Below are 27,931 nucleotides of genomic sequence, written 5' to 3' on the forward strand. Positions count from 1 at the left end.
AACGGACTGGCAGCAGCTGTGTTGGTTACTTTGGCCTTAAGGTGCTCACCGAGCGCGCACATTGGTAAAAAGTGAATGCCTCATTTCAATTCAAACAGGCCCAGAGTTTGACTCATTTTTTTTATTGAAAACAATTTTTTGAGCCGATATTTCAGTCTGAGATAGACGAATGTTGAATCAACGTTTTCGAAATAAAACCTAAATGTACTTATTGTTAACGTCAGATTTGTTTTCTCTGTCTGATTAATTGTTTTAAAATACCTTCATACAGGCAGAGTCATATAGCCGGGCTATAGAGACGAGACGCAACGCGCCCAAATGCGGCCTGTGCTTTCGTCCACACAATAATAGTCCGGTGATGGCTGCAAATAAAATGTGGTGCGCGACGTGCTCTAAAATGCGCTCTCGTTGCTTCGCTGGTAGATCGGCCATACACGCTGACTAGACTTCTAGAGCTATTGTCGCATTCTCAATCTTTTCTTTCACGTCGTGCTTCGTCTTTTGCATGACGCAATATCCGAAGCACCATCTAAACACGACTGCCCGAATCGGGTTATATGTGTGCCCATATTAACTAATTCTATGGATGACAGTTTGACTACTGTTCTCTACGCAATAATTCGCGGGCGTCGCGTCTCCCCTCTATAGCCCGGCAATGACACACACAAGCCTGCAAGCAGTGTCACGGCAAAACGGGCCGCTCCCGGGGGCGGTATAACGAATGTAATGTAGGTCACGTGATGGTTGACTGCGGGATCACTTCTATTTGCCGAATAAGTAACATCCCGCTGCGCACTCGTCGGAGATACTTGAACTTGAACCGCACGCAAGTATTCGTTTGGAAATGCAAATGTAGGGGAAGCATTTTGTTCGGCACTGAGAATTTTCCATCCGTGCAGTTAGATATACATCGCTAATTACAGTGAGCAGTTGTTCAGTTGCCGCGTTTGTAGCCGTCGTGGCGGTGGCACGGCCGTACGCGATCGTTGTCGAAACGTAGGTGGTCGCCGTGTCAAGCACAGGTGGCCCTCGTCTTGGTTTTCGGTGGCACGTCTTCGAGCACGCCTCGCGAGAATGCACATGGGCCAGCCAGCGCGGGTCTCGCGAGCGGCGGTCCACAGCAGTTCAGCTGGCTGTCGTGTGATTAGCGGCCAGGCCCAAAAATCCGGTGACGCTGTCGTCTTGGATGCTTTCGAGAAAGAGGAATGCGAGCAGCAAGAAACCGGTGCCGCACAGGTCTCCGAAGCCCGTCAAGAGCGGAATGAGCGCGTTGTCCGGGTCAATCTTGCGTCGCCACATCCAGTACGCTCCACAGCGGGCCAGGTACAGCAGTACGGTCAGCTGAAAGGCGCAGGGAATTTAGCATTTTACCGTCTCGTACAACGCACAACGCTTTTCTTACTTCTTTGCATAGGAAGTAGCGTCATTAAGACGTTTCAATTCATGTTAGTGGGTATAACGTTGCGCAAAAATTCACACGGACACAAGAGAGACGATGTAATACACAGGGTGCAAACTTTCAACAATTTATGTCTCTCTTGTGTCCGTGTCAATTTTTGCGCAACGTTGTACCCACTAATGGCAAACCAACAGACCCAAATAGCAACCTTGGTGAAGTACATTTCAATTCCTGATTGAGAACAAGAGAGGAGTCTTGGGTCTAATAAAAATTACCTGCTAATAGGGTCGGGATTTCATTTTCCACATTGCAGCTGACGAAAGGAGCCACACAAAAACCAATGAACCATACAGACACCTTATAGGAACATAAAACGCAGCCTATAAAGGGTGTTTCAAATAACTATCATCAAGAATTAAAAAAAAAACGAACATAGGCGATATAGAGCACGTCATAATATTTTTTCCAGCCCGCCAAGCTCGGTAGTTACCAAAAATTGGTTAATGAACTTTTTAAATAGTAACTGTAGCGAAAAATCTTCAGTACAAAAGTGGTAGCGCTTGCTCAGAAACATCGGATTTTTTTATTCTAAGATAAACCCCTGATAAAATTTTTTCAGCATTTCTTTAAAGTGCGCGAATTACAAAAAAAAAATACTATCTGACTACCGCCTAACGCGCGGCGCTCTTAGTGCCCTCAAATGTAAGTTGAACGAATGATCAAAGACTGCTACGCGCGCAGAGCTGCCACCACGTAACCTTTTTTTTTTATCTCAATCCTTCGTCATCCCGTCACCCTCGCCCCTTCCATCGTGTTCCTTCATTGGTGCAAAAAGGAAAAAAAATTGCCTACGCTGCATGAAATGCTGCCTACGGTCTCGCACGGCATTTGCCCGTGGCTGCTGCTTTTTCGTTGAAGGATTTCTTTTTTAACACGAAAGTGTTTTATGCCGGGGTCCACCACGGCTCCGCTGACGCATTTCCGTCACGGATATGACGTTGTAAAATATGAAGACTAACACATGGCAAAGAAAAAACTATAAGAAAAAGTTCCGTCACCGGCAATCGAACTTACGACCTCTCGATCGCCAGCGCGCAGCGCGAAACGACTCCGCCACAGACGGCATGTTCTCTGCTATGCTAACGGCGAGCTATTTATGTACACCATTCGCCGGTGGGGGTACTCAGATATCGGCGGTACAGCGTGTTTTCGTTATCACTAGCGAGATGGCGCGAAGGGCTCCAAGAGCGCGCTTTAAAAGACGTCCCCCACGCGGATTAGCGCGCGCCTCGACAGGGCGTGGTCGCTCGTGCGGGCGCTTATCTCGTGATCTCGGTGCTTTGTACGTCTTGCGCTCTTCCTGCAAGTTTCCGTTGAGAGCACGAAGGTCACCTCGCTCACTGCAGCGGCGCTTTTAAGAAAGGAGCGCGCTGCTCACACAGGAATAACTTACAACTGTGACAGCGCTTATCCTGTGTATGTTCGTTCCGCGCGTCCTTTCTGTTTGAGCAGCGCATTGCAAGTTTCGAGCGGCTTGCAGTTCTTCGCGTAACATTACAATTTGATGCTGTAGCATTCATTCGTTCGCGCTTGGGGCGAAAGAATGCACAACACACGCTCAACTACGTCTGTGAAGACACGTTTCACTTTCGTGTTATACCGATTCCTATGACAGAGGGATCAGCCATGTTTTTCATAAAACGGTAGGCCCCTTTTGTCGCTTGACGTCCACGCCACAGTTACCGATAGCCTGCTCAATCTTGCGGATACCCGCCTTCATTTGTGAACTCGGTGCCGCGACAACTGCAGCGCCCAGCTCAATCTCGCACCACTTCTATAAGAAAACGCGCATCGGTGCCTTACGTCCCAGGTTTCAGTGAAACACTTGCTCGGGCTTTGAACGGCTATGACGTCCAAGTGGCTCACGTCCCGACACGGAAGCAGTCCCACAAATGTCAAAGATAAGTTGGACAGACAAGACTTTCCGGGTGGAGTTTACAGAATCCCTCGCGAAGACTGCGAACATGTGTATATTGGTGAGACAAGAAATGTCAAAATAAGGCTCCGGGAACACTTCAGTGACTTCAAGAGCAAGGAAGTTGCTTGTAATGCTCTTGCAGAGCATGTGGACACGATATCAACGGGGATGACGCCTGCATCATCGCCACTGAAAGAAAGTTGCTCCCGCGATTGCACTTGGAATCTTTGGCTATTCAGATTACTGCGCACACACTAAACAGAAATACTGGAACACTCCCCCCTGTGTATGCGCGATGTCTGCAGCACGTGATAACACGTGATAACACGGGTGGTGCCACCAAAATTGTGGCTTGCGCGTTCTTTGCTGTAAGCGTTTCCTATAGCTCCAGGAAGCATGATGCACGCACCAAGATTCATGTATTCTCGCTAAATAATTTAATATCGCCTTTTGATGTGGACAACTTTCGGTTTCGGTTTCTGGGCACCGAGGTGGGGCAGTGACGTGACCACACAATGCTGTGACGTACTTAGCCAGGAAGCGATCGAAACTCGGCGAGTGATGTAGCAACCGATGCTTTTCCGGTACTATAGTGAACTAGAATATATATCTAGTTCACTACAGCCGGTAAGTACGTTGCGGAGATGGCGGAGGCCCGGAGATCACTCACGTCGCTGCAGCAGATCTGGCGTGACGTCACTACAACTTTCGTTGCCTTTCCTATAGAGCTACGTCAGAGTTGGCGCGCTAGCGACGGGTTTCGATCGGGAGAATGGGCATTTAGGTACACTTTGGAAGTGAATTAAAATATATTCTAAACGTTTGCTGTGTCCGTCCCTTCGTGTGGCGTGTCCTTGCATACAGAAGAAGCCCACAAAAGGCTTGTTATAGCCTCGAAATTTGATGTCACCACCCCTTTAAGAAGCGCGTACCCGTTTGCTCTCAATGGGAACAAGGCTCCCGTGCGGGTGCCGAAACGTCTTTTTAAATTTTTTGTGCCTTTTATTTTGGTAGGTGTTTTTCTTTTATTCCACTATGTCCCCGACCAGACAGAATTCCGTCTGATTCTTTACTATAGACACTGTATATCAACACTCTTTGTTAAGCGCGGCGAAATACTATGGACGGTATTGGTCCATGCCAATATTTGCCTTAATTGTTGGGATCGGTGGTTGACGAGTGCACGTGAAGCGCGAGGATGACAGGAGGGATAGTATTACACCCCCTCTGCCTACGCGAAACAGTGCCAATATAAACACTGCACCGGGTGTTGCTTTGGACTGTCAGCGGCACTTTTCCGAGGAAATAAAATCAGTGGTTACGGCTAAACCCAGTTCTTTACTTTGCAGCGGCACGTGTTGTGATGGGTGACGAACATTCTCAGCAACTGACTCGGATTGGGCCCAGTGGAATGCAGGTGGCGATTAATAGCTATTGAAGTTGCCGACGTCGCAATTGTCGTTGTTTCACAGCTTCAAAGCCATGGTATGTGGCGGCCATAATTCGGCAGCATCTAATGGCTGTTCGATCCGTCGACACCTCAGTAGTCACTGCTCTCAGCTACGAAGGTATGGCTCTGTGACATGGAGCGGCCACAAGTCAGTGGCGTCTCTCAACTCTTCGCCTTCAGTGCACTCGCCTACCGGCATGCATCGCGCGCCGATCAGCTTGTACATTCAAGCACATCAAAACATGGGGTACTGCTTCGTGGGGTTTCGGTTTCAAATAATCATTTTCAGTTGGCTGAAAAAACTTCGCTACAGTTACAGGGAAGAAAGAAGTTAGCGAGGAAACACGTTACGAAGTAGACACGACAAGCGCAAACTGTTAACTGGATCTATTGAAAAACCTGAACGAAAAAGAAGAAGACGAGGAAAGGGAAGTACAAGAGTTTACGATGGGAGAAGGAACTACAATCTTGCCGAACTGTCATCTGATGCTACACGTGGGGTGACAGTCAGTCAGTCAGTCAGTCAGTCAGTCAAAGAACTTCGTTAAGGTCCTGGGGGGCCGATTCCCCTCAAGGGGAGGTTCGGCTGCGGGTCGCACACACGTGGGGACGGGCAGGGCGAGCCCCGCCGCCAAGTTGTGGGTCCTCTGGACAGCCCGAAGTTGGACGTCGTACTTCGAGCTGGTAAGCGCCGATCGCCAGGCCTCTGATGACCCACGTGGGGGGGAAGACGGGATACGGCGATGACTGAAAAAGTTCTTTTCCGAGTTGACTGGTGTCATTGCTACATGTCGCTTCCGATAAAGTCAATTTCTGGGTCAGCAGAATGCAACTTGAACTGATGCATGCGCTATGCTGGTTCAATATGTAGAAAGCTTCCCACAATTAGCGTGTAGTCTTATTCTTAGATTCAGCGAAAACTGAGGTTTTTTTTTCGAACATTGGGCTACACCCACACTTGCTGCAGTGCATGTAAAGATTGCCTGAGATCACCAGCATAGCGCATGTGTCAGTTCAAGCTCCATTTTGCTCACCCCACCAGCAATTTACTTTATGAGAAGCAGCACGTAGCAATGAAGCCAGCCAACGAGGAAAATAACTTTGGGTCATCGCCGAATCCTGCCTTCACACCACGTGTAACATCAGAGTATAGTTCGGCAATATTGTGGTCCCCTCCCCCATCGTAAGCCGTTATACTTCCCTTTTCTCGAGTTCTTTTTCCTCCATGTCTTTTCAATAAATCCAGTTGATAGTTTGCACTTGTGTCTACTCCGTAACATGTGTCCGCCTCAACTTCTTTAGTCCTGGAACTGTAGAGCAGTTTTTTTAATCGTGCAAAGCCAACTGGCCCAATACTTCACTTTGCTAACTGTTTCAGTTACAGAACGTACTTATATGAGGGATTACATATAGGGAGAGTCATACAGAAAGAGGCCCCTTAGTGCGCACACTGCGATGGGACATCTTTCGTCTTTGTGCTGTGCTGCTCAGTTAATAATACTTTCAAAATGAATGCTTATTTCTTGTCCTCTTTTCACTACACTTCTAATAGACGCTTGGCAGGAGTGTCTCAGGAACAGAGTTTCCATGATCACGGCATGCTCAAAAGATTGCCGGAGTTGGGATTCAGAGCCGAAGACCCAAGTCTGCTGCTGCTTATCACATGCACCTTACAACGTTCGTTCCTATGATAGTACAGGTCCACGCACCAGCACGATGGAGGCGACCAGATAGGAGAACACCAATGCCACGGTGAGCCGAACGTGAGCGTCGCTGATCGCGAAGATGAGTAGCACGAAGAGCACGTGTCCCGGAATCGAGAGCAGCAGCAACAGCTGGGACACCCGTGCTTGCCGATCTGTGGGGAAGAAATGACTCGGTACTAGTCACTGGCCTCATGATGAGAATAACGTCCAGGAGAAATAATACAGGAATTTTAATAAACACATAATACAATGAAAGCAGCACTCTGGAAATGACAGTTATATAGTAGGAACTACTAATATATAAGGTTTGCCCAGGTGCATTGATTCACAGCGGCATACGCGAGAAACTGCAGCAGGTGACTCAGGAAAGCGCACGCGCTGACTACCTGCCTTCGACTCGTAGAGGTCGGTTCCAGCTATTTCAATTAGTTCTGTAGGTAGGTCACTCCCTACTGTTCATATTTAACGAAGATTTACAAGTGACTATGCACCAGAGGAAACCTGTTTTTGTCCATCCATATCATAACGCTTGTAAGAATCGACGCTGATCTCAGGAAACTTTGATCTTCTGTGAAGTACGCCAGTGACGTACTTGTGATCGTTGCTATCGTCCTCATTATCAATCTAGAATATGTCCACTGCAGGACGAATGCATCTCTCCATGATGTCCAATTTATTATATACATTCAGCAAGCCGATTCCCTCTTATCCTTGCCAACTTCTCAATTTCGTAATTCCATCTCACCTGCTGCCGTCCTCGGCTGCGTTTCCCATCCTTTGGCAACTATTGTGTTCCTCTAACTGACCACCGGTTGTTTGTTCTGCGCATTACGTGACCAGCCCTGGTTGATTTCTTTCGCTTAAGGTCAACTAGAATATCCGCTACCGCCGTTTGTTTCCTGACCCATCCTGTCGTCTTCGGATGTATTAATGTTCATGAGTAGACAGTTTGTAGTTTGTAGTGGGACGTTCTACCTCATCAAAAACGCGAATGCATATGTGTTAACACGTGGTCTGATAAACTTTCTGGGCGCTTGAGCACATATTCGGAGGGCAACTCTTGTGCGTCAGTAGTGATTTTGTTTGTGTGGTTGATCAGAAGTATTCTAATTTTTTCGTGAATTAAAGCCCCTGATCGCTTTCCGTGGCTGTCGTCAGCACACTCTGGACAGATTAGTACTGAATACTGACGCACATTCGTGCGGATGCGCCACGAGATGCTCAAGAACTTCAAGCGTATTCGTTCATGGAAAGTGTTTTGCCACGTGCTAAAAAGCACTACATTGTCTAAAAGAGCAAGAAACTGTCCTTGGATAGCATAGCCCACTCCTGTCCTAGCCTTGCAACAGCGCGTGTAGAGGATCAGCTTCGTTGCACGGTGTTACAAGCATTTCACAGGACCCGCAACCAGAATCTGTTGTTAACTTAGCAACGTAGTCGCCAATGTACCACAAGCCCGAATAAGTCACCGACATTGGAGCAGCGGCTTGACATTCTGATAGAAGTTTTTGAGACAGTGGGGCAGACCGGGCATCTCGGCTTCTTCCGGGCCTTCACCACATCTTGGCCGAATTCTTCCAAAAATGCCTCAGTTGGGTTGTACCCCTGTTTAATTTGGTCTTTTCCCGGGCCTTCACAATCCGATCAAGGGCAGCCGTAACGTCCCTGACGTCGTCAGCACATAACTGACGGATTTCCGTACCAAAAACCATGTTGCCTCCACAGTAGACTGCATTGTGAAGAGCAAGGCGTGAAAATTCTCTTCTGTAAAAGCACCGTTGCCTGAGACGACTGATCTGAACATGACTGTAGATTTCTCATGTAGACACTGAACTTGTTTTCTAGCCACGGCAAACGACGATCGAGAGTATTGCACACCGGCCCCTTGTACATGTTCTGTACGCACATATTCTGTACGGACTTGGGATATTTGCACATGTTCTGTACGGTCTTGGGAGAAGTGGTCCTTAAATAATAAACGCCCGCTGTTAATGCTGCTTCTTTTGTGTCAATTTCTTTGTTTCTGTCTCTTGGTTTTCCCACTATTCCAATTTGCTGACACTCCCGTAGTATGGTGCTGGGTAACAGGTGTCTCAGCTTGCGGCTGCTTCTGCGCAGAGCTGATAGACGAAGCGATCAAGGCGACGGTGAGTTAAGGCAAAGTTATATACGTATAAAGAGAGGCGTTACATATTCGACACTGGGGCCGACAGCTTATTGGGCTCGCAGAGAGGTTCGACGACGACCCGGAATTTCTTCGTTCGCTGTCCCTGTCTCTCCGCGCAGCTTGCTTCTTTTATAGCCCTGGCCGATTCCTTGCATCAGCCAGTAGTTCGAAGCCTCCAATCAGGAACCGCCGTTGGTCGCTGGATGGAATCGGATCCGTGGAGGAGAGGGCTTGCCGCACGTTGCGTGAGGAATTGCCGTCGGTTGCGTCAGGCGCATAGCAGGAGTTGCCGGGGGTTGCATGAGACTCCCGCCTTGGTTGGCACCCGTTGCATCAGGCACCTCGCTGGTGTTGACGCTGGTTACATCAGATAGTCTATTGATGTTGACGCCACTTGCGTCAGACGTTTTACCAGCTTGAATGCCTTGCGAAGCAAGGAAGTTTGGGTTGGGAGCGCTGGCATAACAATGGCCACGACGTCGAAATCATCCATAAAATGTAAAAATGTGCTAGTTGGCGCTCTCTAGCTATGTCAGTGTTATTGTACACAGCCACAACTTTCTGTAGCTATGCTGCCGAGGAGGCAGAGCGACTACAGAGTTTCCTAACGTCATCGAGTATAATTGTCGGAACTTACAGTTGCTTCTTGACAATGCAAATGGAACGAAGCGGTTGAACTTCCAGACTGAATATTACTTCGACGTGCTTCAGTTCTTTAACATGAAAGTGCGCCCCTTCGGACTCCAGAAAGATTTCATGACGTCTCAGTATGTGACGGAATGAACTGTGCACATTTTCAGAAAATACAAAGAAAAATGCTGGTATTAGGCCACTTCCTTCCAGAGAAGGACACGCCAGGGAGCTATTCAGCGCATTCACACATAAGTTCATGAGGTGATGTCCATAAATTCAAGTTATGCTGGTCATAAAATGAGCATAAATTACATGTTTGGTGCTGTGTAACCACGACGAATACAACCAACCAGACACAGCAAAATAAAAAGGACAGAAAATTCAGCTACTTGGTAGTGCTGGTGGGGAGGAGCTAGTGGAGAGGATTCATATTTAATACGTATATACACGCACACAAGATAAGACAACAAGACAACACAAATGCTGGCGTTTGTGCTGTCTTGAAGATCCGCTGGCGTGCTGCTCATGAAATCAGCCAATACTTCCCTGGCCCACTTACTTCGTAGTTGGTGACGACATTGCCAAGAAGAGAACAAGAGTTTCTTGGTTGCTTTTTACGCATAGTTGTTCTGAATTCCTTGCTGCATGTAATACAACAGCAATAACATTTGGCTCTCATCTACACCTTGATTAAAGAGCGGCAGTGCTTTACGTCTATATAAGTTCAAAAAGCGCAGTAGGGCCCTTGAACAAAAATACGGATATAAAGGCGCTAAATACTGGAAGTTACAGAGGGTTGAAGACGGGAGTGTAATGCAATAAATGTAAAAGTAGGAGTGTTACGTTTTCAAGCAAGGATCCACGCTGTTAATTTTCAAATTTCAAAAAAAATGTTCACTGTGAGTACCATGTAAAAATGTTGCGAACTTACTGTTCAAAATTTTACTTTTCATCCAGAAATAAACGCTGGTTGTATTAATATACAGCAACGAGTGAGCGCAGATGCTATCGTCAGGGCGAGTGCCAGCGAGCTTCACTTGAGCGGTTGGCATCGCAGAAAAAAAAACCCAGCCGCACAGAATTAGGAAGAGTGAATAAAAGATAATACGGTATACATGTGCATACAATATGGAGTCTTAAGAAGAGTCGTCGTAACAAAGTGGTATTGCCTGCGTCCGCTCATAAACCCTGCGCTTGATATACGAATCATTTTCCTATACTACGTAATCATTCTAAACCTTTCATTTCAGCTTTTCCATCACATCCATCTATGTACTTACATAAGCAGCCCCCCTCTGTCCTCTTTCTATCCTTTACTCCTCCCTCATCCACTGAGGGCCGCCTCTCAGGTGTCAGCCGCTCTAGCCAGACAGTTACAGTGCGGCCATCATTATTCTTTTTCCTCTTCCCCATTTTGTATATATTTACTGAAGTAAGCAATCACTTACTACTTCTACACCCTTACCGCACGTCCCAGTAGGTAGCCCAGCCACGTTACAGTTTTCGCATTTTGTCTTTCATGAAAGACCATAAAAAATAGTATAGCAATTTCCAATGTCAGTCATGAGAGCTGTTTCCATATTTCCTTGCACATTTTGTAAAAGCAAAACAACTGAAAATGGCGCCGCAAAAAACGAATCTATAGCAGTGGTCACTGTGAGGGGTAGCACTCACTGCTTCCGCATAGTCCCGTGAGAGGGTCAACGCAGTGGCGCTTGTCGTCCTCTGGATGAAAGCCAAGCTCAGAGCGCTGCGCAAAGAGCGTCGACAACCGGCTTGCGTGAATAGCCGCCAGGTTGCCGTTGACGCCTGCAACGAGAGGGTGGCGAAAACTATGAAGCGCGAAAGGACTCCTTTCCGCTGTTTCACTGCAGCCTGAAATGCACAGGCAACAGCAGTTGCTTCGAAACCAAGAAATGCTCATCGCTTTAGTGGTGCAACACACGAATTTGGATGCGACACGCCAATGCTTCATGCCTACGATGCGCATCGTTTTTGTAATCGTATTCGCAGCCTTCAGCCATTAACAACAGTCGTAGCTGCCGACGGTAACGAAGGCCAGGCATGTTGTCACACGCTTCAGCATTTACAGAGCCGCGATGTTCTTCCTTGCTACGCTTGAAAGCCCAGAAGAACCTCGCCTCAAGTAGCTAGCATATCTAGGTATCGTCAGCGCTTGCCAGTCGGCTGCAACCTTTTATTTAGTAGAAGATTGTTACTCCTGTCAACAAGTACTTCCGCTGGCACTGTCTTTGCCTAAAATTGTACAAATGCCGACAGGTCTCCCCCGGAGAAAGCTTAATTGCTGCCAGAATACAATGTAATATACCTCACTTGTAGAAACAAGAGCGGTGTACTCACCATTGATGACTGGTTGAAACACGGCCAGTCCGCTGAAGTGGGTCACGGCCAGGTCAAGAATGTAGCCGCCAATGCTAAAAAAAAAAGGAGGAGCCGACTAAGAAAGAAAAGTAGAAGAGGATGGCTCTCACCTTCGAGTCGACTTAGACTCGCACAAGGGACCCTGTGAGCTTTTTTAAAGCGATGTCTTACCAGTGGCTGTGGCACTGTTCCAACAATACTTTCCCAACGAGCAGTTAATGTTGCTGGGGGTGCTCCGAATACACCAGGACTCGAGGAGAAGCCACCTTCTCGGGCTTGTTTCAGTGTATATGGCGAGAGTGCCGTCGAAAGCCATTATATAGTCAAGTTCCTGAGAGCGTACGGCAAGAGCGCTGCGCGGAGCTTTTATTATCCGGTCGTTGTTCTTGTGTTTGTGGATTTTATCATAAAAAGTTTTCCTTTCACCGATACAACTGGCTGGGAACTGCGAGTACGAAACTTTCTACACGGTCCCCCGGGTATTTTTTGAGGTGGTCAATCTTTCGGCCGTGGCAGCAGGTGAGCGAGCGTCGATACTGGTTTGTGAGTCCCTTTAACGCCTTTTTTTGTCAATGATGAACGGGGACAGGAGAAGAAGGCACACAACACAGGCGCGAACTTTCAACAAAATGAGCCTTTTGTTGAAAGTTAGCGCCTGTGTTACGTGTCTTCTCGTGTCCCCGTTCATCCCGCGCTATTTTTGTCGACGATGTTGTACCAACAAGCCCAAATGGAAACTCTGCGCAACTTTTTCGATAGCCCTGAAAACCTGTTGGCAGCGACGCGTCGGTCTGGCATCATTCATTCATTCATTCATTCATTCATTCATTCATTCATTCATTCATTCATTCATTCATTCATTCATTCATTCATTCATTCATTCATTCATTCATTCATTCATTCATTCATTCATTCATTCATTTTATTACCTCAAAGGTCCCTGTTGGGATATTACATGAGGGAGTGCGTGATAGAAAGGCTAACAATATAATGGTAGTTATGATGGGATGGTTTCGATGAGCCGTTTGAATGCTTGGGTGTCGATGATGGTGGCGACTTCGGTGGGCAGGTCATTTCAGTCTTGGGCTGTGCGCAGGAAAAACGATTGGTGAAAGGTCACAGTATGGGCTTGTGGTGGGTATACTGCGTTACAGTGACTGTTGCGGGGAATGCGGTGGACTCTTCTGATGTATGGATTCTCTAAAGGCAAAGAATGGAAAAATTTATGATAAAGGTGAAGACGTGCAATTTTGCGGCGCTTAGCCGGATCGGATAAGTTAATCTCTGCTTTTAGAGCCGAGACGCTTGATGTGTATGAAGAGTTAGATAGTGTCGTATGACGGTTTATTGACAAAGTACTGACGACTTGTGCAGTCGAAGTAGCGCCGGTCCAACAGGAACGCAGATCACGCGCACAGCAACAGCCGACCGAGCGTGGCTTCTTCCTCCTCTTCACTACAGATACAGTAAACTCTCACTTGTACGAACGTCGGTTTAACGAATATTTCAGAATAACGAACTTTTAGAAAATCCCCGGCGATTTTCTTATGCATTCTATGCAAAAATCTTTCAGTTGAACGAATTGCAGAATAGTGAATTTTTCAGTTGAACGAACTTGATCCGCGGGCCCAGGCTCATTTTTTAAATCAATTCAACAAAGTTTTGTGCACTGCAGCACTGGCATAGCCGATGCGAGCCGCCGCTAAATCGCCCATCCATCGGCGGCGGCGCGACACAGCTGGACGTTGACAGTGGTGCTTCATTTGAGGACTATGTGCAGTGTGACTGTGATCTTGTCACTTGTGCAGAACTATCTGATTTGGAAATTGTTTCGAGTCAGGTTCAAATCCTGTAACTCTAGCCGAGGCGGTAGAGTATGTTAGAAAGTTGCGAGACTTCGTGTCTCAGCAACAAGTTGTGCCACAGTGCACAGAAACGTAGACTCTTTGGAAGGCTTTGTCTCTTCTTGCGCTTTAAGGGCACCAGTCTAAATGATAATTACAGATTCCTTTTCAAAATAAATTGCATTTCACACGTTTGACTCTAATGTCTGTTGTGCCCAATGCTGTTCAATATTCTAGTGAATATTCAGTTTAGTGAACTTTCAGTTAAGTGAACTATTTCCTTGGGTCCCTTGAAGTTCACTCAATTGAGAGTTCACTGTAGTATAAATCGTGCCGCACGGTTCTGGACAGACTCGAGGGCGTAAATGACGTTATTGTGGTGAGGATCAAAAATCGCATGCGCTACTCTAGCTTTGGCGGGACAAAGGTTTCGAAGGCAACTCTTTAAATAGAAGGAGGAGCGAGCGAAAGGTTACGGCGATTGCACCCTATAGAGTACGATTAGCAGAATTTATTATGTGGTTAATATGACAGGTCCAAGTTAGGTCACGCGAGTTGTACACACCAAGATATTTAAATGAATCAACTCTTGCGATCTGGTTGTTATTGATGCTGTAGTTATAAACAACATGATTATGACGACGGTGAATAGACATTAATACAGTTTTAGATACATTCAAGGACATGAGCCAAGTGTTACACCAGTTCTGTATGCGGATGAGGTCGCATTGTAATGTGGAATGATCAGAGGGGTTAGTAATTGCGCGGTAAACAACACAATCATCTGCAAATAGACGGATGTGAGAAGAAATATTACATGGGGGGTCATTAATGTATATCAAGAAGAGGAGGGGACCAAGTAAGGTACATTGCGGTACACCTGAAGGAACGGGTGTTAGAGATGAAGAGCGTGAGTTGGCATAAACGAATTGCTGACGGTTGGTTAAAAATCCCCGTATCCAGTTTAAAACACAGGGGTGGATGTTAAGACAGGATAATTTTAATAAAAGACGACCATGGGGGACCTTGTCGAATGCATTTTTGAAATCTAAGAATATTGTGTCAGTCGGAATGTTACGGTCTAGGTTTGTGTTTAAATCATGCAGAAAAAGAGCAAGTTGGGTGTCACAGGAGTAATTTTTGCGAAAACCATGCTGACTTGAGTGAAAGAAACTTACAGATGTTAAGAAGTTAGCAGTATGGGAGTATACGATATGCTCCATTACTCTACAAGAGACGCTCGTTATAGAAATCGGACGGTAGTTACTGGGCGATGCTCGGCTTCCTTTCTTGAAGACTGGGATGACCTTGCCCACCTGCCAGTCATGCGGAACTGAACCGCTGTCAAGTGATTCCTGAAATGTGAGTGACAAAAACAGGCTACACGCATGTTTAGTATTTTTTAGCACTTTAGCGTTGATGCCGTCTACTGCCGTGCATGACGAGTTATTCAATGATTCAATTACTTTGGCAATGCCGCATGAATCAAATGTGATGTCTTGCATGAGCGGATATGCGGAAAGTGGAAGATCGGGTAAACTGTCGGTGGCTCATTAGTAAAAATGGAACTAAATACTGTGTTAAGACAATCAGCAACTTCATTCTCAGGAATAGGAAGTCCAGAGCTATTATTAAGTGAAATCTCATTACACTGAGAGGGATTAATTGTTTTCCAAGATCGCTTCGGGTTAGTTTGCAACATAGCTGGTAGGGTGTTAGAAAAGAACTTGTGCTTAGTTTCGATGGTTAGCTTATACGCCTAGTGCGCGCCGACGGAAGCGCCATAGGCGGCGAACTCAATCATTGCTCTCGGGAAAGCAAGCAGACGGCCGCCGTGGTTTCCTACGTCGTTGTACGTGTGTTTCCGCGTTGTTCACGTTTCCGTAGTGAAATAAGCAACGTTCGTCGTATGTGTGGTGGCCGAAACTTTAAGGGATGTCGAATAGCAATTGCTGTGGAGTGGAGTGCTCAAACACCTACAAAAACGCGCCCGGAACACGGTTTTACTCACTTACCGCAAGGCCTCCTGAGCAAGAGCGACGGAAGCGATAGATCGCCGCTGTTCGTTGGCAAAGACGAGCCGCTTCGTCATTGTGCGGGTTAACACGTCGCTTCTTGTTCTAATGCTTTCGTTCTGTCATATCGGTGCTCGCTGGATGCACTCGATCATGTTGACACTGGTAGACGATCAAAGTTATCAGCCTGAGCATGCGTTGGTTCGGTGCGACCGCCGTGCAAGGGCACTTCGCTCAAACGTTCTATATTTCAGAAGTGTTGTAGTTCGGGCGAGTTGGTCATCCATGAACTTAGCTTGTACTAGCGCGGTACATGTACTGCGCTATTACAAGCTAAGTTCTATATTTATTATTTACAGAAACAGAAATGCAGCAATGGTTGACTTCAGAAAGAACAAGAAGTGATTGAGACGTCACCTTTGTAAACAAAACAAAGCGGATGTGCACCACGAGCTGCACCTCATAGCTGGATCTTGTTACGCTGGTCTGCGCGGCGCACCTTTGATATTCACCGGCATGACGATTCACTCCACGCGGACGTTCGTTCTCCTCCGCAGTCGGTCATCACAAGTCTTCTCGGCGACCCTCTTCAAAACTTGTCACTGTCATCTCTTGATACTTAACTCACAGCACTAGATCATCAAACAACACGTCTTCTGCGGTCGAGAGAACGATGCTATCACTAGAACGACATAACTTCATCGCCGACTAACTCCTCACTGACTGACTCTGCCCCCGCGTATGCATTGCCTGTATCGGCTCACGCCTGGGCACCTGGGTTCGGGAAGGTGCGTATGATTCGTCTGTGCGTAGCACAGCGAAAGCTAGAGAAAGGGCGAGATCCTCTCACCGATTCGTCTGCGGAATCAGACGGCGCCGCTGGCTCGGCTTTGCTTTCTCGAATATGCCGATCTTTCGCGTTCGTTGGCTGTGTCGGTGGCATCTTCTGCGGAGAGGGTAAGAGGCGCGCGGGCGCGCTCCGGGCGCCTTTTTATACTTGTTTTTTCGATGTGCGCGCTCTGTCGCGCACGAACCGTCGGCGCCAGGCTTTCATGCCGTCGTTCGAAATCGGCGACGTGCGCTTAGTTAAGCGCTCGTTCGTGAGAAATATCGTGCACAAGTCCACTTTCGTAGAGGCTCGCGGCTTTCCTGCAGCCGCCAGTGCAGAATTAGTTGTCTGGCACCCGCACGAAGGGGAAATAGCAGCCGCGAACTTCATTCATTTCCTCACAGCAAAGCTGTGCAAAGCGTTGTCGTTTGCTCGGCTTCCCGCACGTACTGTCGGCGGCGCCCGCTAGGTGGCTATCAGTGGCGCCTCTATAGGCGGTGCACAAGGCGTATAATATTCTTTCTCCACTGCGTAATACTTCTGCCATGTGGAAGCACAGTTAACTCGTTTGGCAGCTCGAAACAGGCGTTTTTTCTTATTTAGCCGTTTGAGGGATACATTGAACCATCGGGAATTTATTTTTTCTGTTATAGTAATGGTGTCATCGCTTCTCTTGTCGATTGTAGGGGGGTCAAGGAAGATGGAGCCGGGCTTTCAGAGACATCATCATTGAAAGCAGCGCAAAAGACATCTCTGCGACGGGGTGGTTGCTCTCTCAACGCACGACGCGACACATGGCGGATGTACTCTTCTGTGTATTCGCTTCTCCTTAGCTCGGCAGTTACATTTGTTTCCTCCATCACTCTTTGCTCTTCTGATGCGCAGACTGTTCTTGCACGGGATAGGAGGACCGACACCATGGAAGCTTTCTGGGCAGCTGGATGGTTGCAACTGGATTGTAGATACCTGCCAGTGGACGCTGGCTTTCTGTACATAGAAATGTCCCCACGGCATCTGTGGGGATCACCTTGAAGATCTAGGGCACGTTTGTCGGTCCGGTAAATGACACTAACCTTAACGTCGGACTAAAACATCAAGAAAAGTGAGCGGCCCGTTTACTCTCGTTCCACTGCGAGCTGTGTCGCTGGTTGTGGCAGTTTGGGTGGGCGCCGAAACCGCCCACTGCCGAATCGTTCATAATGCATAAGCGATCACCTGTACCTGACAAATATTTCCGGTATGTGTATAAAAAAACGCAGTACAGTTTGTTTCATGTACTCAAGTGTGAAATTTATAACTGTAACGGAGATTGCCACATGCATCGCACCCCGTTTGCTTGCCTGTAAATGTCTCCGCTGAGACTGGAGAGTGTTTCTTGAATGCAGTACTCTAACAAGGAAGGGACCCTGGGAAGGCAGCGTTGTTGCGACCGGCCTTTGGAGGCACCAGAGACTCCGGAGGAAGAGGCTGGAGGAAGGCAAACTTAACAGAGGTTTTATTTACATGGGCGAGCAGTTTGTTTCTACTTGACGATTTCGTCCTACAGGACGAGGATCTCCTGTCTACATGACGACGATTGCCCCCCGAATGAGCCCGCGGGGCTCGTTTTAAAGGGTCTCTTTCCCCAGATCCCTAGATGGGGGAATTTCTGCAAGTTGGGACGGTCCAATCGCGTCCCACACAACACTGATGAGGGTGCCACCCACACTCGCCCAGGTCAGCGTCGTAGACTGGGGTGTGGCCACCGCACTCTGCTGCTGTTGCACCAAGGGTGCAACCTGTGGTCCCCGCCATGTGAATGCCGTATGGCGATGGGTCCCACCGCGGACACAAGGTCTGCAGTTCCGAAGCACCTTGTCGATCAATTTGTGGGGCTGGTTGTCATCCGCGCGGACGCCGCTGTCTCGTCAAGGTAGATTTGGCGACAGAAAACCATTATGGTCGTCTGGCCGAACGGGGATGGGCCGGACTGCAAGGCGCCTCACGTCCCATCTCGGGAGGACAATTCAAGCGCTTGAACCATTGTAAAGGCAAGCTTCGGCGCCCGGTTCGAAGAACAGGGGACGCCGCTTCCTAGTCGGCGCAGGGGCCGATCGTAACAGCTCGTCCACCGGCGGAAGACTCGACCTGAGGGTGACCAGCTGTACAGGTTGCCCGAAGCGTCGGTGAAAGTCGCGTACTCCGGGACACTGCCGAAGACGCCGAACCATCTCGCACTCGTTCCTCGGTGCTTCCTTCCTGGGAATACGCATACACACACACAACCACAGGCACGGGAGAGCGCCCTGCCCGCACTGAGACACATCGAGTCCAAAACAAAATCATGTGAAAACACCCTGCCTTAAATAGTACAACTAAAACACAAAGGAGCAATCGAAGCGTTTCTCCGAACTCTCGCTGAAGCTCCCAATCCCGATACGAGTATAAGCTTCCTATTAAACTGCCTTGAACAAACATGATCTCTTCTCCAGTGATGTGCCCTTCGTCATAGAGTTTCCTAAAATTAACTAGAGGGGACTCTGGCGCTGCGATCGTTCAGCTACCATGGGAATGATGGGTAGTACACAAATTTGCCTAGTCTTCGTGCTTGGGGCTTCAAACGTACTTAAGGCTTTGTTTATTGCTGTTTTTTGGCGTTCGTTCCGGATAAAAGAATAGACCGTTGTGAACTTCGTGACCAGCTTTGATTTGGTGAGCCTAAAAAAGTTAAAGTGGTGAAGTGGAACTGCTCAGTTTTGCTGAACTTCGTTTTGCGACAAAGCGGATGCAGCCGACGCGGAGCCAAACGGAGCCGAAAGAACGAAGTTTAGACAAATTTGTGTACTACCCATCATTCCCATGCTGGCTGAAGCGTCATGCGTTGCAGCTCCCATAGACACTAGCGCCAGAGTTCCCTCTAGTAAGTATTGTAGGAAACTCTATGCCCTTCGTGGCCTACTTGTGTGCAAGCGTCAGTAATCTACTGTAAGTCAACCAGGCCTCATGCTCATGAACAAAAGCTTTACGCTACAACCTATCTTTTGATCCCAAAATTTTGTGCCGCCAAAGCTAGTAGTCAAGTTCCTTTGAGCTGACGAAAAACAGACTGTCGTGCTGTACTAACACAAGGAGCGCTATTCACTACTCACATCCGCAATTTCACGTACTAGTGCTACTGCGCGGATGTACCACTAACTCTCCTTTGCGGTCACACTTCTCATAAACAAACACGGATGTACTACTAACTCTCGTTTGCGGTTACACTTCTCATAAACAAACACGGATGTACTACTAACTCTCGTTTGCGGTTACAATTCTTACAACGCATACACACATACTCGCGCACTAACTCCTCCTACTCACATTCACACAAGAGCGCATGCGGATTAAAACAATAAATAAACAAGAAAAAAACTTTCGCATGAACCCTGAAAAAACACGAAGAATATCCCTGCTTCCTCACGCGCACTCAAAATAAACTGCTCAGGGCACTCTTAAAACACTCCTATCGTCGCTCTCAATAACCTACTCGTAGGACACCCTAACGCACGCTCCGATGCGTGTCGTTACGCAACCGCACACCGCTTATTCTCAAAAGAAACACGCACAACTTAAGAAATAAACATACAGCTTAAGAAATAAACAGAACTTAAAACTAGTTGCATGAACAATATCTAGTAGCCGAGAAACCAAAAGAAAACATTCCAAAACTAAAATAAGCAAAGAAAACAAAATTCAATATGAAACAAACAAGCCCGGTAGCGACAATATCCCAAAAGCTTACGGCTGTCACTCATTTTTCAGACGTATGCGCGGCGGTCGCTCCCTGTGGGCCTTTCTTGTCGGAGGGGGACTACAACAATCGCGAAACTCGTTCGCTTCACCTCCGAACCCCCCTAAGCTCTTCGCTGGAGGCCTGCATTCTTGCCCTCTTTCCGCTACTTCTTGGGAACCACCTACCCTGCATTCCTGCGTCCCATCAAACGCGCCGTGGATAGAACGACGGGAGGCTGACTGACTCCTTCCCTGTGACCGCCTTCGCGCACCATGCGTTTTTCGTTTTCCTTTCGTCCGGCGGCTCGGACGCATGCAAAACTTTGACGCCGATGACAAACGCCTCACTCTGCTTGCTACGCTCAAACATTCAGAGCCTTTCTTCGAACTCCTCGTCCCTTTTTCTGCGCTCCTGGCTCGACGGCGTCTCTTCCGTCTACGCCGCTTCTTGGGGCTCATTTTCGAGACTCCCGCTCTCACCTCTTGCTCATCAGCAATTTCGTTGCTCTCTTTAGCTGTCTCACCCGCGCAGTCAAAATGATTTACATACAAATCATCCTTTTCTTCCCTCTCCAGACTGGCGGACAGCTTAACGTCTATGGCAACAATGCAGCTGTTTTCCTCCGAACAACCTAGCTCGCATGCCTGGGAGCTGTCCACAACTGCTTTGTACTCTCTGCTCTGTTCGTTCGCGACACTTCCTGAAATTACGCTGGTGTTCCTGCCTAGCGGGTCGAAATATCCTGGGACACCGCATGCAAGAACCACCGTTGCGATACTCTCACTTGGTATTTGTGCCAGCTTTTCCGCAACTGTCTTTACCGTTTCTCTAGAATTCCATTGGCACAACACCTTGTCGCACTTGTATTCTGGCCTTCGCGGCCTCTCCTCTAAGCGACGCATCTTTCGCAGCTGCCAACCTCGGTTCATTCTTGACCTGCTGCTATCTCACGACGTGCTACCTTCTCTACGGCTCTGCATTGCACCGCACTCGATTGTTCCTCGCGCCTCTCGTGCGCTACATCTACAGAATGACCACTCCGCTGCTTCGTATCTAACCCGCGTTCTAGTCTTTCAATCTCCTCATCTAATGCTTTCATCGCCTTCCTATGTTCCTCAACCCTTTTTGCCTCCTTGATTTGCTCTTCCTGTTCTCTTTTCATTTCAGCCTCTCTCTTTTCCTGTTCAATTAAGATCATATTCCCGAAGTATTCAACATCTTCCTTATTTTCGCTTTCGACTATTGCTTCACGGATTTCTGATGCGGGCGTATCGTCGTCTACCTGTATGTCGAGCTCCCAACACAACTCCAACAGGCTATCTTTCGTCAATCTCATCAGGTCCATGGCGACTACTTTGCTTTGGCTCAGCTCTCACAAAACACAAACAAACCCACCAGTGTCTCAATTCTGGGTCTAGAGAAATTGAAGCCTGGCAAATCCTACAGCAGATACCAAAAGCAAAACACACAAGCAGTAACAAGTAGCAAACATCCCTTTCTACCTTTTCACTGCTTCTCCTTCACTGCCTCAAACCTGCCAAAACACTCCCGCAACGAACCCTCGTCTTCTTCTATCAACTAATCTGAGATACCATGCTTATCCTAACATGCTCAGATCATCGCCGAGTGCTGCTCTGTGCTGAGATAACAACCACAATTCCTAGGCAGTTGCTGGTTCTATCTCTCTTTTAACAGGTCTAGGCTAAAAGACTCGATACATCTCAAGCGCAAAGCCAGGCACTCACCCCATACCGTGCGGTCATGGTACGCTGCGTCGATCCCGCCGAATTCCAGGTTCCAGGGCTTTCGGCTGACCTCCGGTCCATGTCGCTTTCCATCGATCCGTCATATCCCACCGTCTGCCATCCAGTTGTTGCGACTGGGGTTTGGAGGCACCAGACTCCGGAGGAAGAGGCTGGAGGAAGGCAAACTTAACAGAGGTTTTATTTACATGGGCGAGCAGTTTGTTTCTACTTGACGATTTCGTCCTACAGGACGAGGATTTCGTGTCTACATGACGACGATTGCGCGTCGAATGAGCCCGCGGGGCTCGTTTTAAAGGGTCTCTTTCCCCAGATCCCTAGATGGGGGAATTTCTGCAAGTTGGGACGGTCCAATCGCGTCCCACACAACACTAATGAGGGTGCCACCCACACTCGCCCAGGTCAGCGTCGTAGACTGGGGTGTGGCCACCGCACTCTGCTGCTGTTGCACCAAAGGGTGCAACCTGTGGTCCCCGCCATGTGAAGGCCGTAGGGCGATGGGTCCCACGCTCGGACACAAAAGGTCTGCAGTTCCGAAGCACCTTGTCGATCAATTTGTGGGGCTGGTTGTCATCCGCGCGGACGCCGCTGTCTCGTCAAGGTAGATTTGGCGACAGAAAACCATTATGGTCGTCTGGCCGAACGGGGATGGGCCGGACTGCAAGGCGCCTCACGTCCCATCTCGGGAGGACAATTCAAGCGCTTGAACCATTGTAAAGGCAAGCAGCGCTTCGGCGCCCGGTTCGAAGAACAGGGGACGCCGCTTCCTAGTCGGCGCAGGGGCCGATCGTAACAGCGTACAGGTCTCGAAACATCGGGGACACCTGAAAACTGCGGCTAGTGCCAGTTTGGCATCTAGAAATGCCGATTCAGGAAATGATATGTGTGCGACACACGTAGGTGGTGCAAACATTGCTTTATCGTAATGTTATGCTGGAAAGAACGTTCTCCAGTTTTTTACAACGGAGCTGCTAAGCTTTTCCCTATGCCATGTGGCGGCACCAAAAAGCTATCATCATCATGAACCGGCAGGCGCTCTCCTCGTCCCCTTCTACATCTTCTGCTTCGCTTCCAGAACACGTGCGCCGATTTGTCCGGCGTGGTGTGCAATAACTCTGATGGGCGAGAGAACGAGTACACAGAGAGAGAGAGAGGGAAAGGAACATATAGAAAGAGAGGAATAGAGAGAAAGAGGGAAGAAATAGAGAAAAAGGTAGAAGGCGGGAGAACCAGTAGAGAGAGAAAAACAGAAAGAGAGAGAGAAACAGAGAAAGAAAGGCAAGAAAAAATGAAAAAGATGGAAAGACAGAGAAAGAAATAGACAGGGAAAAAAGGAGAAAGAAACAGATACAGAAAAAGAGATAGGAAAAAGAGAGAGCAAGCATAATATATCCACGAATAGTAAAGTACAAGAGATGAGAAAGGGAAGTGAGGATGAGAGAGAGGAGGAGGGCAACGCCACCAGCGTCGCTGCTTCCTCAATCCGCACCACTTGAGCGTTTCTATTTCTTTTGCGTGTCATTGACGTGCAAAATGTCACGTGTGCCTGCAACATGTGATGACATATGCGGAGTCATACAATAAAAGTAGGATGTACCTGGATATGATCATGGCGACGATGATGGGCCACCAGCCAACAGCCAGTACTTTCCTCGAGGTCGGGTGGCCGCGCGCCAGGTACACCCACGCAGGGCACAAAACAACCAGTACCGTGCCGAACACACTGGCGATCCAGGGCTTGGCTGCAACAAACAAGCGCAGCATGTAAGGGCGCGTGAATGTGAGGCTAGTAAAAGCAAAGGATCGAAGCCTTAAACTTATTCCCAGATGTCCTCGCAGAACTGCCGCTTCTGAGAACAAACAGGGTGCTTCGCAAAAGGTGGTGAGTTCAATGCTTTGCATATGTAGAAAGTATAGGTAGATCTCAGCGAGGCTTAGGGAACATAATTTAGTAGGATAAATAAAGCCTAGGAGTGCGTGCGGGACACATTTTGTGATTGAAATGTAGACACACAGAAATTCCCCATACTAGAGGACGGTATTCACCGTATATTTACGGCTTGTCATTCGTAAGGCGGATGTTTCTCTCACATCCCACTTGCGACGAATTCCACTTTCATTTTGCTTCTCCTCAATATTGCTAGATGTTAGCAACAAAATAACAGTTAGCTTCCATATAGTGTCAGGTTAATGTAGGTTTAGCAGTAATCGTGGCCCTTTGTTTCCCCGAACGTTTAATTAAAGGCTCACTCAAGCACATACTAGTATTGTGCGCAGCGTGACCACATTGACACAAGCTCGACCTGGTGACCCTTATCAAAAATTCACCAAGAAAATATAAAAAAAAAAACACTCTTCACTGGTGAGTGCTTGTATTAGCGAGATATTGTGTGGTTGCGGAAATATTAGGCAGTTTTCGAATAATGTACGCAAAGATAGCGTTCATTGCGTTCGTATTCTATTTCCGTGACTTGACGTAAGTAACCAAGAGGATAGCGTATGACGCATGCGCAGTGGCGATAAACGCTAACGCAATGCTTCGCGTACCCTACTCTAAAGCTCTCAATTATTGCAGTCAAGGTTGATGCTTTTGAATATTGGCCACTAAAATTTTATTGATAGTTTAGCGGTCTATAAGAGGTCTTTTAGCCGTCATGAACGCGCCATTGAAAAGAACATTGTTCATCCGTTGAAATTCTATTGAGATAAGTGTTGAGAGCTTTTGAATTATACTAGGCCACTTAAAGGGGCCCTGCAACACTTCTTGAACACTCTCAGAAAACAGTGCCGTAGTTCAGGCTTTTGAGAACACGTGGCCAAACATTATAACGCGCCGCACGGCCTGCCATTTGCAGTTAATTCTCAAAGTAAGCTAGAAATCGTTCCCTCTTCTTCCTACAAATGAATGACCATGCCTGTGGCATGGTCAGCCTTCTCCGACTGCAAAGCAGCCCTCCAGTGCATTAGGTCGCCATATCATCATGGACCAAATGTAGAGTTAGTCACTGACATAAGACTGCTTCATCACCGCGCTATAGAGAAGCAGCGCAACATAGCCTGCCAGTGGATACCGCGCCACTGCGGTATCTACGGAAATGACCGTGCAGATGAAGCCGCCTGATCTGCACACGATGCTCTCCACTGTGAAGCTATACTGTTATCAATAACGGACGCTGCTTCAAGGCTTCGTTCACTTGCACGTGAACTGACACTCGCACAGTGGAACTCGACGGAATTCACCGACGCCCGTCTTCACAACTTGGACCCGAATCTACCGCTCCGTCTTCCGTCGGGAATAACTAGAGCTGAGGAGACGCTCATGTGTCGCCTGTGGCTCGGGGTGGCCTTCACGAATGCTTACTCATTTCGAATCGGAATTGCCAGCAGCCCGACATGTGATAACTGTAGCTGCGAGGATACAATAGCTCATCTTCTCTGTCAGTGTCCTCGCACCAAGAAATGAACTTTCCAAAGGGTTAGATAAACTTGACAATCGCCCATTGTCGGAGGAAAAGGTCTTAGGACACTGGCCCACACCGTCCCCAGCACGGAAGACTTTGAGAGCGTTGTTGCGTTTCTTGAGGACAATTAGTCTTAGAGACAGACTTAAAGGGGCCCTGCAACACCTTTCTTAGTTGTATTGGAATAGTCTCATTATTGGCGTACATACGACTTCACGAGTCATATGCCGCAAACATTTTTCGAATCCGTCAAGTCTAAGTGGTGTTACCAAATTATAGAGATCACGTTCCGCAGCTTTCTCCCTCAACTCAACGCCGCGAGCGCGCGGAAAGCTAGGCAGCGAGTCGAGGGAGGAAGCGCAGAGAGGCGAGGCTCCGCCCAAGAGCGCTGGCGGAATTTTTTTCTTCATTTTTTTCTCTCTGACGTCTGGGCGCAACCACGTGGTCTGTACCGCCACTTCCGGTCGGCTTGCGTCGTTCTCGTCGATCGGAGCCGATCGCACTGTGTATCGCGCGTGCTTGAAAACTGCGCGTCGGTTTGGTAATGTTGGGTGTGCACCTCGAATGCCGGAGTGTTTTCATCGCTCTGCCAACCATGGAAGCCAACCTGCGCGCTCGTTTGGAACGAATGACAGCTGAGATCGGTTTCGGCCCATACTCCGATACACCGCCTCGTAAGACGGCACTGGCAGACGACCCCGAAGCGCCGCCATTACCGGACGCCAGCATTGTTATCGGAGACATGCTGCGCCCCTGCTACCCCTGCCTCGGTCGGTCGTGAGAACGTGCCGACGATGCAGTTCCCAGCTGACGAGGCAACACTCGGCTGCCACTCTCAACGGCAACCGGCTATGGTCAAAAGCACAGAAATATTCACGCTTTCGGCACTGCGCATGGCGAAGAAAACGGAACCACGCAACTACGAGGAGACGAGCTGTCGGTGAGACCTGAAGTGCTAATATTAATGTTTGTTCGGTGTTTTTAACGCGATAACAGAATATAAACATGCATATTATCTACTTATTGAACACAAAATTAACAACGAAAGTAATAATGAGGGTGTTATCGTGATTATAACATCAGCCAATGGTGGAACTGCCGACAATCGCGTCATATTTTGCGGACTAATACATCATTTGCGATGAAAGTAACTCGCCCAACAATCAATCCTTCTAAGTTATACATCATTTGTTGAGAGAAGAGGGAGCGATTTTCAGCTGACTTTGAGAATTTATTGTAAATTCCAGGCCGTGCGCATGGCTATAATATTTGGCTCGCGTGTTCTCGGGAGCCTCGACTACCGATCGGCAGCGCTTTTTGAGCATGCTTGAAAAGTGTTGCGGGGCCCCTTTAAAGCAGTGCCGTTTTTCTTATTATTGTTTTCCTCTCTTTTTTGTAACACCTCTCTTCTATCATCTTTTATCCCCCTTACCCCTTACCCCAGCTCAGGGTAGCCAGTCGGTCTGAGAACTAGCTAACCTCCCTGTCCTTCCGGTTTTCTTTTCCTCCTTGCACCATATGCCCAAATTCACGACCATTGGCTGATTTGAGCATCGTGGCTGCATAGTCACCGTGGCCACCGTGGGAAGCCACCACGTGCCCGCGCGCACGCTCGCGATCACACTGAAAGTAAGACACGCGCTAGAAGAAAAAAAAATCACAGCATATCCACGGAGTGAATGATGATGAGTGGGCGAAGCTGCGGAGGTTCATCGGTAAACCGTGAATTTTCCGTGAATTCTGCCTAGTACATCATCACCGACGTGAGATCGGGCGCGTTTATACTAAAGGTTCGATGAGTTACGACGACTTGCAGCTCACTTTAATGTTACATGTACGCTGTGAATTTTCATTGTTTAGAAAACCATTGCTTTAGAAAACATCTGGCGTCTTTCGTTAAGCAGCTGGCGTCTTTTCGTTTTGCTTTAGAAACATCTGGCGTTCTTCGTTTTGCTTTTACAAAACATCTGGCGTCTTTCGTTGGTTTATTTCATCAATCAACGGCGTTTTGAACAAAATTTTTATTGTTTAATCACGCACAGGAGAAATCTCACCAGGCACTACCTTGGAGGTAAACAATGGCTGCTAATGGGAATGAGAGACAGAAGAAGTCTGCTTTTAGCTAACACTTACACTTCTACTTCTACTAACGTTTCCTACTGGAACATGCCAATGGCTGCTAATGGGGAATGAGAAACAGAAGAGTTCGGCTTTTAGTTAACGCGCACGCTGCGAATTTTTTATTGTTCAACAACGCACAGGAAAAATCTCCCACCGGCACCACCTTGGAGGTCAAAGCGTAAGACTGGTTACGCACTACGACTACTACGACTACTACGACTACGAGGGACGAACGGGCGCCGCCTTAAGGAGCTTCGCCCCTAAAAAAAGAAAGAAAAAGTGCCCAAGGTCACGACGCGCGCGTGACGTAACTTCTTTCCCCCGTGCCATCCCACCGTGCTTGGCTTCCAGCGCACTCGTCGGGACGAGAGAAAGAACGCAATTGCACCATGCTACAAATCTCTAACTCCGCTCATGGTTGACGGATTC

The 27,931-nt window shown here is 48.0% G+C and overlaps 1 protein-coding gene across 1 annotated transcript in view; it reads right to left on the bottom strand.

Moving 5' to 3' along the window:
• Window positions 1–475: 475 nt before the first annotated feature.
• LOC119377325 (solute carrier family 41 member 1) overlaps window positions 476–27,931 on the bottom strand; it is an 88,262-nt gene continuing 60,806 nt past the window's right edge. The window contains exons 5-9 of the mRNA XM_037646861.2: window positions 23,518–23,662; window positions 11,695–11,768; window positions 11,008–11,142; window positions 6,537–6,685; window positions 476–1,341 (exon numbers count right to left, since the gene is read on the bottom strand). Of these exons, the coding sequence (XP_037502789.1) occupies window positions 1,126–1,341; window positions 6,537–6,685; window positions 11,008–11,142; window positions 11,695–11,768; window positions 23,518–23,662 (719 nt within the window). The 3' untranslated portion in view covers window positions 476–1,125. The remainder of the gene's footprint in view (window positions 1,342–6,536; window positions 6,686–11,007; window positions 11,143–11,694; window positions 11,769–23,517; window positions 23,663–27,931) is intronic.

Source organism: Rhipicephalus sanguineus, unplaced genomic scaffold, assembly GCF_013339695.2.
Source record: "Rhipicephalus sanguineus isolate Rsan-2018 unplaced genomic scaffold, BIME_Rsan_1.4 Seq433, whole genome shotgun sequence".
Lineage (NCBI taxonomy): Eukaryota > Metazoa > Arthropoda > Arachnida > Ixodida > Ixodidae > Rhipicephalus > Rhipicephalus sanguineus.